General features: G+C 60.2%; 1 protein-coding gene across 1 annotated transcript; it reads left to right on the forward strand.

Moving 5' to 3' along the window:
• The first annotated feature begins 149 nt into the window (after positions 1–149).
• SAXO4 (stabilizer of axonemal microtubules 4) lies at positions 150–9,109 on the forward strand. The gene is made up of 14 exons (XM_026487708.3): positions 150–271; positions 785–1,928; positions 2,387–2,504; positions 2,769–2,922; positions 3,897–4,025; positions 4,581–4,644; positions 5,092–5,204; positions 5,574–5,633; positions 5,761–5,847; positions 6,155–6,268; positions 6,350–6,444; positions 8,096–8,260; positions 8,743–8,823; positions 9,001–9,109. Exons 2-13 carry the CDS (start codon positions 1,820–1,822, stop codon positions 8,810–8,812), a joined length of 1,278 nt encoding a protein of 425 aa, XP_026343493.1. The 5' UTR covers positions 150–271; positions 785–1,819; the 3' UTR covers positions 8,813–8,823; positions 9,001–9,109.
• Positions 9,110–14,512: the final 5,403 nt, after the last annotated feature.

Consider the following 14,512-nt stretch of genomic DNA (forward strand, 5'->3'; position numbering starts at 1 on the left):
TAAACAGTTACAAGCCTCAAAGCACCCATGGGGCAAATGGGCCAGCCCAAAGGGAGCAGGGCCACAGAGTTGACTCACTCCCATTGTAATCCTTCACCGACTCTGAGGCCTGGCCAGTGCCCTTGGGCCTCACCTTTCCCATCTGCAAAATAGGTTGAGAACAGCAGCTTTGCAAAACTGAAGAGCTGAAGCCATGCCCTCAGGAAATCTGCCCACAGCCCCATGAGGCGGTCCGGTTGCGGCCCTCGGTGAAGAGGAGGAATCGGGGGCGGTAAGAGGACAGGGCCCTCGTCAGAGATGACACATTGGGTTTCGGCCACACTCCTGGCTGCTGGGCTTGTCGGCCCTGTAATCATAGTACCCCGGCCACAGGGTGGTTCGGGGGATTGTCCGAGGTAATACTGTGTGTGGAAGGGATGCCTGGATGGCTCAGTTAATCCTCTTCTTTGGCTCAGGTCATGATCCCAGGGTCCTGTCAGGGAGCTCAGGTCATGATCCCAGGGTCCTGTCAGGGAGCTCAGGTCATGATCCCAGGGTCCTGGCAGGGAGCCTGCTTCTCCCACAGCCTGCTGCTCCCCCTGCTTTGCTCTCTCGCGCGCGCTCTCTCTCTGACAAATAAATAAATAAAATCCTTTTTAAAAAAAATATGTGTGTGGAAGAGCTTGGCACCGATCTGGCTCTAGCAGGACACAGGAAACAGGATAATTCCCCGAGAGGCTTACAAGTGGGATCTGGGCCCACCCACGTTTGAGTCCGAACTCTTCTCTCTCCTTATGTTTTCAAGATCTCTGGCCAGTCAAGACACAGCTTGTCGAAGTCTCATTTTCCCCACGTGAAAAGAGGGATAATAATAGCCACCTGGAGGAGCCACTCAGAAGACTGGCCATAAAGGATCTAAAGTGTCTGCTGAGAAGTGCATACTTAATAAGCGGGAGTGGTTGTTCACGATTATCTTTATTTCTTGTCACTCAGAAGAGAGCACCTCTACCCAGGCCTGTCCTGGGAAGCCGGTGATTGGGGCAGGGGCGGGGGGGCCGAGGCGGCAGGACCTTGGCTGGGCAGCTGCCCTCATCCGGGCCAGGTCAGCCTCTCATGGGCCCTGGCCCTAGAAGGGCTTCAGAAGCGTGGGGACGCTGTTGCTAGGCACCGGTTGCTAGGCGACACACTGTTTCTCCTGGCCTGGCCGCCTCCCAGAGGGCCTGGGCTTCTCTGGAGCAGCTCCTGCCTCCTGCAGCCTCTCACCAGACCTCAGAGCCAGAACAGAGGGCAGGTGAGGGTGGGGCCAGCTGTGGTTGGGCCCCAGGAGGGCCGAGCCCACTTCCCTCGGCAAGACCCAGAAGCGAGCCGAGGGAGGGACAAGAACCCGGGGCTGCGAGTGAGCTGCGGAGCTGGGGTGGGAGAGTGTCTGTCCATTCAGTCCCCAGGGGGGACTTAATCCACGGGTGGATTAAGATCGGGGGCACGGAGTCAGGTACCCCGGGGCCTGAACCCTGGCTCCCCCACCCATTATGAGCTCACCCTTCATCACTTGGAGTCTTTGTTTCCGGCTGTGAACTGGGGAGTTAATAAGGTGCGGGGAAGGAGGAATGAGTGTACACGATCACGTGTTGACCATGACCAGTCCTGACTTCAGTTTGGGGTGTGGGTGTCGGTGCAGAGGGACTGGCCGAGGGGAAGGCACTGGCTGGGGGGCTCGAGCTCACCTCCGGGGTCTCTGCAGCCTGGGCCTGAGGCAGGCTCGGGGCCTTTGGGCTGCTGAAATGCCGGGGCTCCTTGCACTTCCTCCCCAGGTGCCCCCGGGGCCCTGCCCCACAGCACCATGATGGGGAAACTCCCCTTGGGGGTTGTCTCCCCGTACGTGAAGATGAGTTCGGGAGGCTGCGCGGACCCCCTGAAATTCTATGCCACCAGCTACTGTACAGCCTATGGTGAGGCCCGGTTTGTGCAGGAGCCACGCCAGGACGCGGGCACGATGTGGGGGGGCCCTCCCGCTGTGAGAGGAGCAGCCCCTGTGGCCCTCACACGCTCAGAGGGGCCCCAGCACGCTGAACCGATCCACCCCCTGAGCTCCCCAAGGATGTGTCCGCGCCTGTTGGGTCAGGCTGGCTTTGCCCCGCTGCCCCTCCCCCGAGGGCATTCTGTGATTCGGCCACATTGACCTTGCCTCTACCCTATCCTTTCCCTTCCCTGCTGCCACGATCTCGAAGGGCCAGGCCTTCACGGCTCTATGCCTTCTCCATCCCGAGGACCCCTGGGCCCTGGGTGGGGTCGGGGGGCGGGCGTTTGCTGGCCCTGCCTAGGAAGCCCTGCTCACTCCCCTTTCACTCTCCTGCCCCTTGGGCCTGTCTCATGGGCCTGTCCCGTCTCCTGGCTTCCCTGCTGGCAGGTCGGGAGGACTTCAGGCCCCGCATGGGCAGCCACGAAGGCACAGGCTACAGATCAAATTACCGGCCCGTGGTCTCCTACCACGCCAACCTCGATGCCCTGGACAACCCAGCCATGGGGTATGGTCTGTGTAGCCCCTTCTCCCTCCCTGCCCCGCTGAGCCTTAGCGCTCAGGGCCATTGGAGCACACTGGACCCACTGCGGGCGGCATGCGTGGAGACCCTGAACCTTGCCTGGCCTAGGTCTGGGGTCCTGGGGCCCCAACAGAGGCGGCCTCCTGAGGCCACTGTGGGAGGTTTGGAGGAAGTGGGCAGTTTCCAGAGATAAGTGCTGCGGCCTCCAGGTGGCCCTGATAATAGCTCCCGCTCCCGCTTCGCTCTCAGGGAACAAGTCCGCCACAATTTCCAGTCAGTGACCACCCAGAGCTACCGCCCCCCGGAGGTGCCTGATGGCAAATACCCACTGCCCTGGAATGTGCATCAGACCAGCTCTGGCTACTCTCGGGAGAAGCCCAGTGCAGCAACCCCCACTAAGGAGGTCAGTGCTGGGCTAGGGCCAGGAAGCAGGGGGACCCCGAGGCTGGGGTGGAGGAAGGGCTGAGGGGTGGAGAGAGTGAGGATCCCTCCAGCAGGGTGGGACTGCTCTGCCAAGAGTTGGTCAAGGCTGAGAGGCCTGGGTACCGAGGAGCCATAGGCGGGCTGGGAGTCTGCTCACCTGTGTCACCTTTGTCCCCATTCCCGACTGCACCATCACCTCCCCTCCACCTCCATCCCCGTCCCTGTCACTGCCATCACCTCTGCCACCCCCATCCCCATCCCCACCCCATGGTCTCCACCATCCCCTCCACATCTCCAAGGCCACATGACCGTCCTCACCACCAGTCACATTGGCTTTTGTCATCATCGTCCCCATCTTCTTTAATCGTCATTATGATCATCAACCTGTCCCCAGCAGTAGAATGGATACTAAGTCATTCATTCATTCAACCGATACGTTCGAACATCTCTTCTATATACGAAGGTGCTAAGTGCTGGGGGGGAAACGCAACAGGGAAGAGGCAGGGGGTGAAGCAGTAGTGAAGGGTATGCAACTGCAAACCAGGAGGGCGGGGAAAGAGCTTGCTGTGGAGACATGAGTCAAAGACTCAAGAGACGTTAAGTGTCCTCTAAATGATGCAGCGATGTGAGAGAGAGTTCCAGGCAGTGCAGACAGCAAGGGCAAAGGCCCTGAGGTGCGAGGATCTGATGCGACAAAGAACAGCAAGGAGGCAGGTGGCTGGAGCCAAGCGAGGAACTGGGGTCCTTGTGGGTCTCTGTCAGGCCATGGGGATCTACTCCTAGTGCAATGGGATGATTGCAGGGCTCCGAGCAGAGGAGGTACATGACTGGACTTCGTTGTAAAGGGACCCCTAAGGCTACAGATACTCTGTAGGGGTCAAGGGCAGAAGCAGAGTTAAGACGTGACTGCCATCCCCTCGCCTGGAGTATGACTGGCCACTTCCTCCCTCCCAGGTCAGGAAGGTCCATTTCGACACCCAGGACTATGGGGCGCAGGCCATCACAGGGCTGGAGCCCAAGGACGTGCCCCTGCTCCACCAGCCTCAGGTCAAGGGCTCGCTGGAGTGGGAGAATGCCCGGCATGTGAGTGGGCAGAGGGGCCAGACCCACCTCCTTCCCCTTCTGGAGACCGGCACTGCTCTGACTCTCCCAAAAGCCAACAAAATGTGGGCTCAGGGTACCTAGAAAAACTGGGAGAGCCAAGGATATTTGGTATTTCCAAGAGAGCATCAACGCGGTCATCACGGGCTTCCTCACTCGGGTCTTAGGACTTAACCCCAGAGGCCCCTTCTTTCCCCGCGCCTATCCAGACTCCCCGAGCTCCGGGCAGTGAAGTGTGATGGGAGCACCCCCTTTATTCTCTTAGCCTCTCTCTTCGTCTGGGTCCCTGGGTCCCCTGTTCATTCCCGGGAGTCCAGCATGGGATGGGCTTCGTTGTCACAGGGGAACTCACGGTGGAGGGTATGGCGCTCTGCTGCCCCGTCAGAGACGGGTTTGTGCAGGGGCTGCCGTCCTGGCCTTCCCTTCGCGGACTACACCGCACAGGCTACTGGGAGCACTGAAGAGCCACCACCGCCACCAACCTCCCCTGGGCCCTGGTCCACCTCGCGGGCCCCAGTGCTCTCCCCTGTCTTCCAGGGCCCGCGCTTCATGACCTCGGAGTACAATTCCAAGTACCTCAAGGAGCCTTCAAACCAGCCAGGTAGCACATGTCTGAGCTCATGCCTCCCTCCCACGACACTTCCCTCCCCCTGGCCGCAGGGAGAGACACGGGGGTGGGGGGCAGATGGAGCTGGCGTAGCACAAAGAAGGCACCCGCGGAAGAAAGAAGGATACAGAGGCAGCCTGGGGGACCTGTGCCTTAGCACCGACCCCTGAAAGGACAACTCACTGGCTTGGGAGGGCTGTGAATCCTGACCCCAGCCGCCTCCCAGCCTGTCGGCACCTGCCCTTCCTGCATCTCTCCTCTTCTCCTCTCCTGTCTCGTTCTCTGTCCTGGACTCTGGAGTCTTCCTGGTGCCCAGGACCCTATAGCTCCGGCATCCAGATCCTTGGAGCCAGCTCCCTCCCCACTGTCTGGGACACTGAGCCATGCAGCTGGGGCCGGTGGCCAGGGTGGGGGGCAGCACAGGGGGGATGTCTTTTGCAGATCTCTTGCAGAAGAAATCAATTGGCGCCAAGGAAGAGACTGGCTTCACTGAAGAGTCCACCAAGAACCCCATTGTTTTCCAGCCGCCCTCCCAGGCCCTCCCTGGGGACCCGGTAAGTCAGGCCGGTGCCCGCTAGAATCTCAGGTGACTTCTAGCTTTTTTCAAGATGTGAGCTGCAAAACCCTGTGTTCAAACATGAGATGAATGAGTGTGGGCAGAAACCACTGCTTTGGTCCAGCTCCCCCAGTTTGTGGATGAGAAGACTGAGGTCTAGAGAGGAGAAGAGGCAGAGCCAATGTTATGCAGAGTTCACACGAGAGCCCGGGCCTGCTGGTTCTCACTCAGCCTAGTTTCTCCCCAACCTCTTCCCTTTCCTCCATTACCCCAAACACACGCGCGTGTTGTGAGCCCTCCTCTGCGCTCAGGACAGGGGGGCACCTGCCTCTGCCCGGCTGACGCGCCTCTGCGGGCCTCTTTCCAGGTCCTCCTCCCTGGCCGGAGTGTCACCAGGTCCGACTTCCTCCCCATGACCCACCCTCATGTAAGCAGAGCCGGTGGGGGTGGAAGGCTGGCTGACCCCACAGCCTGGGGTCCTTCCGCGGGGCCCTTAAGACAGTACCTGGAGGAGCAGCCATACTGTGGCATCAGGGGCTCCTCTGCTGCCTTAGGGGGACGAGTTCCTGCCTGTGCTGGCCAGAGGCTCCGAGCGGGAAACGGGCTACAACCGAGTGACCGAGAGGATGCTGAACCCCAGAGTGAGTGGCCTTCGGGGCAGGGGGGCACCTCAGAGCAGGAACATTCTGGGGTGGGGGGACAGGGAGGTTCCTTGGCCGCAGAGGCATTTGAGCACCGAAGGATGGGAAGAATCAGGATATTTGGACCCTGCAGGGGAGGGGCAAAGGCCTAGGAACTGGAAAAGTGAGGGTGTCTTTGAACCAGGGAATTCCCTGTGCCTGGAGGGGGAAGGACAAGGTCCTGGGGCTGGGGGCAAGTTAGGACCCTCTGTCCTTGCCGCCTCACCCTGGCCACCCACTACCTTTCTTGTGGCTCCGTCCCCTGCAGGTGCCCCCTCCTGGCCCAGAACCTAGCAGCATGAGCCACCGGCAGTTCCAGCCCCCGCAGCGGGTGCAGCAGACCAACGTTGCCTTGCTGGGCCGGGAGACAGTGGGGAACAAGGTGAGGCCGGGGTGCCCAGCTCCACTCCCAAATCTCCAACCTCTCCTGACCTGACAAGTCCCCTCCATACCTCTGGTGCAGGAGCCCACGGGGTTCAGCCTTAACAATGCCAGCTACTTCCGGAACCCCTATGACCCGGACATGGATAATCGGTACCTGACCACCTACAACCAAGGGTGAGCACCCCCTTCCCTGTCCAAATCCAGGGCTGTGAAACCTGGCACGCATTTCACAGACAGACACTGGGACAAATGATGAGCTCACAGCCTGTCAAGTAGACCAACACTGAATTCATGTGGGTTCCCCCAGCAGCAGCCCCTGAGCCAAGGATTTGAGCGCAAGTCTCTTACTGGGGAGTGTGGGGGAGCTGGGAAGCTGTGGGGAGAAAGGAAGGCAGCCCAAAGCCAGTGTGTTATTAACCAGATATGCCGTGGGAGGGCTCTAGAAAACAGTGCAAACATACAACTCAGAATGATCCCAGCCAAGCGGGGAGAGAGCTGGGGTACTGATATCCCCATATCCATCAATCAGTAGTTAAGGGCTGTCCCCAGGGACCATGCTAAAAATCCCAGGCACCTCTTTGCTACAGGCAAAGTAAGCCCCAGCAGCCCAAGGGCAGCCTTCCTCTGCGCTTCTCTCTGATGCCGTGCCCTCCACTGATGCCCAGGCTGGTGGGCAGGGGAAGAAAAAAGGGGCTGAAAGGGGTCCGGGTGGAGCAACATGGCATCTGCTAAGATACTATGTCCAGTCCATGGTGGGTGGGCTCTGGGCTCCCCAGAAATTAAGCTCTTTGCTGAACATCTCAGAGGGCTTCTGGGAGGAAGTGGCCCGAGAGCCATGGGGAGGACTCCCAGGGCCAGGACTGGATGGGGAGGGCATTACAGGAGTGGGATAAAGGAGGTGTAATTCCGTGGACAAAAGCCTCCTTGCACAGCATCTGCTATCTGTGTCAGCAGGTGTCACCTGTGTCCACACTGGCTCCCATCTCTTTGGTCTCCCCAGTTGCTTCCCATCTTTCGGGCTGGCCCCCCTCTTTGGGATGGGGACCTTGAGGCTCAGATGGGAGAAGTGGCGCCCGAGCCGCGTTGCAGATCTGTGACACAGGTGGCTGTTCCGCTTCCCACAGAGGGCGAAGGGGAGGGGCAGAGACTCACAGTGGGTGTCGGGGGACAGCAGTGTCCCTGCACCTTCCTAGGCAAACGCCCTCCTCCTGGGGCAGACCCTCAGCCCCAGTCATGTCTACAGGGTCCTTCTCCGCCTGCCCGTCCGGCTTTCCCGAGCTCCTGCTGGGTGTCAGGCACGTGCCTCCTTCCCCAGGGGTTGTAATCACTGATTTTCTCATTTATCTCTCTGCACCCCCCCCTTCCTAAGCTCAAGGGCGGGGCCCACATCTTACTCAGAACCTGGCCCAGGGCTCAGTGAACATCAGCAAAGTGGAAGCGAAGTGGAATGCCTAGAGAGAAACGAACGAGTTGGGGTCTCCACTCCCCACCCCTGAGAAGGTCACAGGCCAGGGCAGGAGGCGGCATGCAGACAGTCCTTTATGCTCCAAGTGCTGGCGCGGCATCGGGGCTGCGCAATGGAGGGCCATCGTTCGGGGCAAAGCCAAGCAGGCTTCCCGAGTGAGCGCTCCCCAAGTGGACACGGGCGCAGGGAGTGCCTGGCAGAGGGAACAGCATGAGCAAAAGCAAGGAGGCTGGAGGGATCTGAGGCCCTTTGTGCTCTGCTGGAGCCAAGATTCCTCTCCAAGAGGGGCAGAGAGGCCGCAGAAGTGGCGGAGGCCAGCTTACCGCCCGCAACCCTCCCCCCCAACCCTCCACGCTTCAGGTACTTCGAGAATATCCCCAAGGGTCTGGACCGAGAAGGCTGGACTCGAGGTGGCATCCAGCCGCAGAAGCCCGGAGGCTATGCCCTCAACCAGCCAGTCACCCACATGGAGGCCACCCCCAACCCCACGGAGAGCTTGCGGCGCCTGCACCCCCACGTGGGAAGGTAGCCAGCACTCCCTCCTGCTCTGTCCTTTGCAGCATCCAGGCCTTTTCCCAGCTTCTTCCCTCTTTCCATCTGTCTGTCTGTCTGTCTGAGAGGCCCATTCCCTCTCTCTGGCTTGTTCACTGCTTTTCCTGCTTCTCCTCCCCCCCTCCACAACCAGCGACCCCTCCTCCTGCATGGCTGCCCCCTCACCCCCTGGTTCCCATCCCAGAGGTCAGCTCCACACCTGCCCCCTGCCAGGCTTCAGGGGGCGTGGGGACAGAGCTGAATGGACTGTGGTTCTGCCTCACAATGACTCCTTTCGGGCTCAATTCAATTCCTCAAAAATTACGTTTCTAAGACAATGGCCCAGAGTTGGCAGGCGAAGAATGTCTGTGGCTTGGCTGACCTAGCTGCGGGCAGCTCCAGGGGAGGGGCAGGCAGAAGAGAAGGTCCCACCTTGTCCCACATCCCTCTCACCTGCACCCCTCTCCTCCCTGCAGAACCCTGATCTCCGCGGACCCCTTCTACCGAGCATCGCCTCACAGCGGCCGCTTCATGACACCCAACTGAGCCCGAGGCTGGTAAGCGGCTCCCTGCGGGGGCCAGCCCCAGATCGCAGCCCTGGGTCAAGCAAGCCCTGCTGGGGACCCAGCCTCAGTGAGGGGTGGGAGACGGGGGGGGGGGGCGCTCTCAGGGGTGGGGGAGTGCACGAACCACCCCCCCACCAGCCCCTCGGGCCTCATCTCTGTTCCCCACAGGTTTGCCAACCCAACAGACAGGACTGGAGCCGGCTACTCTCCCTGCCCCCACCCCCTCCCTGCCGGGACTCCCCTGGCTACTTTCCTAATGAAATAAAGAGCAGCGAAGCAAGCCCGTGTGTCCAGTCACTGGCAGGGGAGCTGGGAAAAGGATGGGGTGGGGTGCAGCGGGCCAAGAAGGCAGGAGTGGAGGGGTGGGGTCAGCTTTGGTGACACTAGGGACAAGGACACAGATTCCTCTCCTGTCAGGGGGTCTCCTGCAGTCTGTGCTGAAGGCTGGGAGCCCTCGCAGGGAGCAGGTGGGATGGAGTAGGGAGAGGCAGAGGGGGCAGAGGGGGACAGGGGAGGGCAGAAGGGCCTCGGTTTGCTAGTCTGTCAAATGGGGCAGTTAGACCAGAGCAGGACTTCCAGGGCCCTTCTGGGTCCCACACTGGATGGTTTGAAGGAGAAGGGAGGGCAGAGGGGCAGGCAGTCATAGAGATCCCACTCCAGAGACAGACAGACAAGGGCCTGCGAAGGAAGGACACCTGGACACCGACACAGGGAGGGGCAGGGGCTGGTTGAAAAGGCTGGTGCCTCAGGGCAGCCCTTCTGTGAGAATTAGAGCGAGGCTCCCGCCACCCCAGCCCCAAGCACAATCCCTAAAGAGCAAACTTCCTGTGGGAAGAACGCATCCCTTCCTCCAGATGCTGCCGCCTGACACGGAAGCCTCAGCGTGTGGGGCAGAACCCGGCCTACCTCTCAGTGCCTTCCCTCACCTCCACCAGGCGCATTTGCACAGTGCACAACTACACAACGGTACGCTGGGTTCCTGCCAGCACCAGCTCCTCATTTTATAAAGGGGACCCTGGACCCAGAAAGAGTACATGAGTTGCTTAAGGTCATACGGGTAAAGAGGCACCGGCAGCCCAAGGCCAGGATGTCTCCAGCACCTTCCAGGCCAGCCTGCACGCAGAGGGGTACACTCAGTGGTCTAGCAGCTGCCCCCACCCTCCCCGCTCTCTGTGGGCGTCTGTGGAGAAGCACGGCTGGCCCCGGGGGGCCTGGGTGTACCAGCCGTCTTGAACGGCAGGCCCGGGGGCTGTCCTCGCTGGGCCTGGCTGGGACTCCATGTGGGGTGTGGGTGGCTCCAGCTGGCTCCAGCACTGGAGGAGGGGAGGAGGGGACACAGAGTCTCTTGGCTACAAACCCAGCCAGACTCCGGACCCAGTGACAGCCCCACAGGCTGTGGGTGGGGCCTGCTGGTCCATGGCCTCCAGCATGGGGGGTGCGTTACCAAATCAGAGATTTGCCAGCTGGGCTGGGTCCCAACTGTGGCCTGGCCATGATGAGGTGGGGGAGAGGGAAGGGGCTCAGCCGGGCCCTCCAGCCCACAGTCACACACACACAGACCCCTGGAGACACGCACACACTAACACGTACAGACACGTAAATGCCAACAGACAAGTACGTACAGACTAACACAAGCGCACCCAGAGACCGATGGAAACATACACAAATGCACAGATCTTCACATAGACACCCAAACGCTTGTACATGCAGACACACACACACACACACACACACACACACACACACACGCACATACACCACTTCACGTCTCCATGTCCTTCCCCACCGGTGGTGTCCTTTTACAGCTCATGTTCCCTGCTCACCCCTCCTCCATCTGGCTCAGTAGGGGATATGGTGTCGGGGACACTGGAGCCTCATTATGCCCTTTCTGGGTCCCCTCCCATTGTCCTGCATCCCGTTTCCAGGCCATGTGAGCTGGGGCCACCCCATGATGTTTCCCGAGCTAGAGCTCTGGACCCCACCCGAGGGAAGGGGGTTTGAGCATCACCCCTCTCTTTCCTTTAGCCCCTGCCCTCACCCCCTTCCGCCTGTCTCCAGCAGTCCATCCCAGCCTCCCCATTTGGATCCTGGGCCCCAGCCCAAAGAACTGTGTAAGGACAGGTCGACCCAGGGCATGTGGTAACAGGAAGGTGGGCCAACAACGGCCGACACCTAGCTTAGGTGGTTCTGGAACTCCTGCGTGGTACGGAGCGTGGATTTCCCCAACGTCTAGATGAGGAGACAGACGCAGAGAGGCGGAGCCACTCACCCCAGGACACACAGCAGCAAGGACTGTGGGTGGGCGTCCGTTGGTAAGGGCTGGAGTGGGAGCCCAGAGTGGCGGCTGCCTGGGAGGGGTGTGAGTTGACTCCAAGTCCTTCCTGACGTCTGCCCACCCCATTGGGTTACTCAGGGCAGGCCCCTTGGGGGAGGGCACGTGTGAGCTGGACCTTGAAATGGGCAGCATGGCCAGTGGTAGGGGCTGAAGGAGGTAAGGCTGTGGGCGAGGACACAGCACAGGGGCCAGGTCAAGGCCTGGCAGGGGGTCAGGCGGGGGAGGGGAGTGTGAGGCTGTGAGGTGGGCAACCCCATGGGGAGGGCAGGTTGATTAGGTTTCAGGGGTTTTAACTACCATACTAAGGAGCCCTTCTCCGTCCTCCTCCTCAGTTATGGGACCCTGTGTCCCCAAGGCAGGAAGGGTGGCTACTCCCCCCCCCCATGGCTACTTAGGTTACTGAACCCCCCATTGAAGTGGAGGCCTTTACCCTCTCACTCCCCCCTTTGCTGTCAGGTGAGTGTGGGAGCCGATCCTGTGGCTTCATTTTGGGGGGAGTCCCCGTCCCCTCGCCCCTCTGAGACTTGAGTCCTCTGTCTGGCCCCAGCCAGCATCAGCCCAGCACCCTTTTTTCTCCCGGGCGGGGCCTGAGCTCTGGAGTCCAACTGCCTGGGTTCCTTCCCGGCTCTCCCCACCCAAGGCTGCCTCCTGCCACCGTCTGTGGAGGCCGCCTGACCGCTCTGAGCAGCCGCGAGTAGCAGTCCCCAGGCTGTGGGCTACACAAGATGGCGGGTACAAAGGGCTTAGCCAGCGACGGGTAGCTGCCTTGGAGCAGAGGGAACACAGGCCCAGCTGGGAGTGGGGACTTGAGATAGTCACAGGCTCTGGCCTCTGTCTCCTCCTGCTTGGCCCTGGACAGGCCCTTCTGCAGGAGCAGCCCCTTCTTGGGTCAGGTGATCCACTGGACAGCTTGGTCTGGAGGCCTAGGCTGTCCCTGTCGTGTCCCCAAGGCCAACGTCTGCCAGGCTGTCCTGGAGGCAGCCTGCTCTCCCCTCCCCCAGAAACCAGGCTTTGGGCGTGGAGGCCTCACTCGCAGTGGGGCCTCCTGCAGCTGCTACAGAAAGCTTCCTTCCCCTCCCCACAGACGCTTCAGAAACTGTTGTGAGGTGTGCCCTGACAACGATTAGCTTTGTGAAGCCCCCACAGCCTGCTGGGTGCGGGGAATATTCCGTGGGCCCTCATCCTTTCAGCGAGAACACTGAGGGGCCTCCCTCCGGGGGAAGTTTGGGGACACAGGTGGGTGCTGCGCTGTCAGCCGTGGTGTGGGGGTGTGCAGCCCCGAGGGCTGATGGGACAGCAGGATGGGGAGCAGTGCCGGATGCCACGCTCTCGGGCCCCACCTCGGACGCATGGGGACATGGGGACGCGTGTGAGGCTGCTGCCCGTCACAGCGCTGTGGCCGCTGATGGTGACAGGTACCATCTGGCCCGGGGTCACATGGTGACATGCAGAGCCACCGGCTCACGGGCTTGACAGCTGGCCAGCTGGGAAGAAGCATCTGTCTGCGGACCTGGAGGCCCCCCGGGAGGGGAGCAGGAAGCCTGTGTGGGGAGGACGGTGGGTTTGCTGCACCCAGACAGATGGAGGGCCTGAAAATGAGAATCCGACCCCCGCCTTCCTCTCTGACCATCTGGAGGGCCACCCATTCTCCAGGAAATTTTCTGAACAGCCAACTATGCAAGGGTGGAGGAGGAGTCAGAGCCAGGAACCGCCCCTCCCCCACGAGGGGCTCAGTTCAAGGTCAGAAGACAGCCTGCCACGTCTCTCCGTGCTTCTCATGAGATGCTGCTCCAGACAGGGCTCTGCCAAGGAAGTTTCTGGCATCATAAGCTTCACTCCTGGAAACACTGTCGTGATAACCAGTTAATCTGGGCCAGCGAGGAAGCGGCCTCCAGAGGCACACAGCTTAGTGAGCCCACCCTCCGCTGTCTGTGCTCTGAACACAAGGCCTTTCCCGTCACATCTCTGAAATGGGCCTCTCAGGTAGGCAGAAGTGGGGGCCTAGAAGCTTCCTAAGAGAGCCGGGTCATCGCATTTGCAGCCAGCCAAACATGGGGCTGAAGCCAAACATGGGGCTGAAGAAGGGATATGTGAGTGTGTGTGAGTGTGAGCGTATGTCTTCTGAGGTCCCCAGGTAAAGGGACAGGTCAGAAGGGCATCGGTCTAGCCCACAGATCCTGAGAGAGACTGGGTGAGATGCCGACAGAGCTGGTGTTCAGGAAAGACTTGATGGGACTCTGGAGCCCAGCATCCTTACTGTGGCCCCAGTGACAAGGTGTGGTCCCTATGATAAGAGCCTTGCAGCAGAGACGCGTTCTCCTGGAGGGCTCTGGCCCCGGGGGCAGGAGGCTGGCTTTGAAGAACTCAGGCAAACTGGTTCCCGAGCATATACAAGGGCCCTGGCAGTGTGGGTACCACAGTGAAGACCTGGGACAGTGGACCCTCCACAGTAATCATGGGGTTCCCTTAGCGCTCACAGGCTGACGTCTGATCACGTGCCATAGGGGTCAGAGCTCTTTGCAAGCAACAGAAACTGATGTTAGCCAATGTAAGCAGAAGAGGAATTTATTAAAAGGAATTCAGAGCTCACAGAATCTTCAGGTGGACTTGAGAACAAAGCTTAGAGGCTACCCAGTCAAAAATGGGGGGCCAAAATTGTCCCATGAGCCTGGGCCCATGGCAACGGCCTGTCTCCCCCATCGCTGGGCACTGGACGCTGCTGTCCCTGCCCCCGCCCCCCAGCCTTGGAAGGGATTCTGCGCAGTCCGTTCTGCTCTGCGTCCCTCATTTCCGATTCCAAATGGGGGTGGGGGCTTCTGATGGGTGGCTCCCAGGTCCCATACCTGTACCCAGCTTGCAAAGGAAGCTGGGAACGTGAGCTCCCAACATTTTCACCCTGCACGGTAGGATGCACGGGTTCTGTTCTGTAGGGCAGTTGGGATTGTCCCACGTAGGACGATGCTGAGAGGCTCAAGGACTTCAGATGTCCTTCACGACCAGGTTACCATCCAGACGAAGGGAATGAGCATTCGTGCAGGGCCTTCTACACCTGGTGGGGACGCTCCCAGCCTTTAAGGACCCTCTGTGAGACATGGGGAACAGATGCCCTTCCTCAACTTCCCTAACAGTACACCAATCTGCCAGGTCCCTGATGCAGATGGGGCCCCTAAGGTGGGGTTCCACTGGGCACGGCACCCCCTGCTCCCCTGTGAGCACAGCAGGTGTGCGTTTCTCAGCCACATAGTCAGGAGCTGGTGTATCTGTAACTGAACTTAGCAAAGACATTCACCCATCGCTTTCCGGTCCAACTTCCTCAACCTCTTTGACTTTAAATTGTTCATTCCA

This window comes from Ursus arctos, unplaced genomic scaffold, assembly GCF_023065955.2.
Source record: "Ursus arctos isolate Adak ecotype North America unplaced genomic scaffold, UrsArc2.0 scaffold_23, whole genome shotgun sequence".
NCBI lineage: Eukaryota > Metazoa > Chordata > Mammalia > Carnivora > Ursidae > Ursus > Ursus arctos.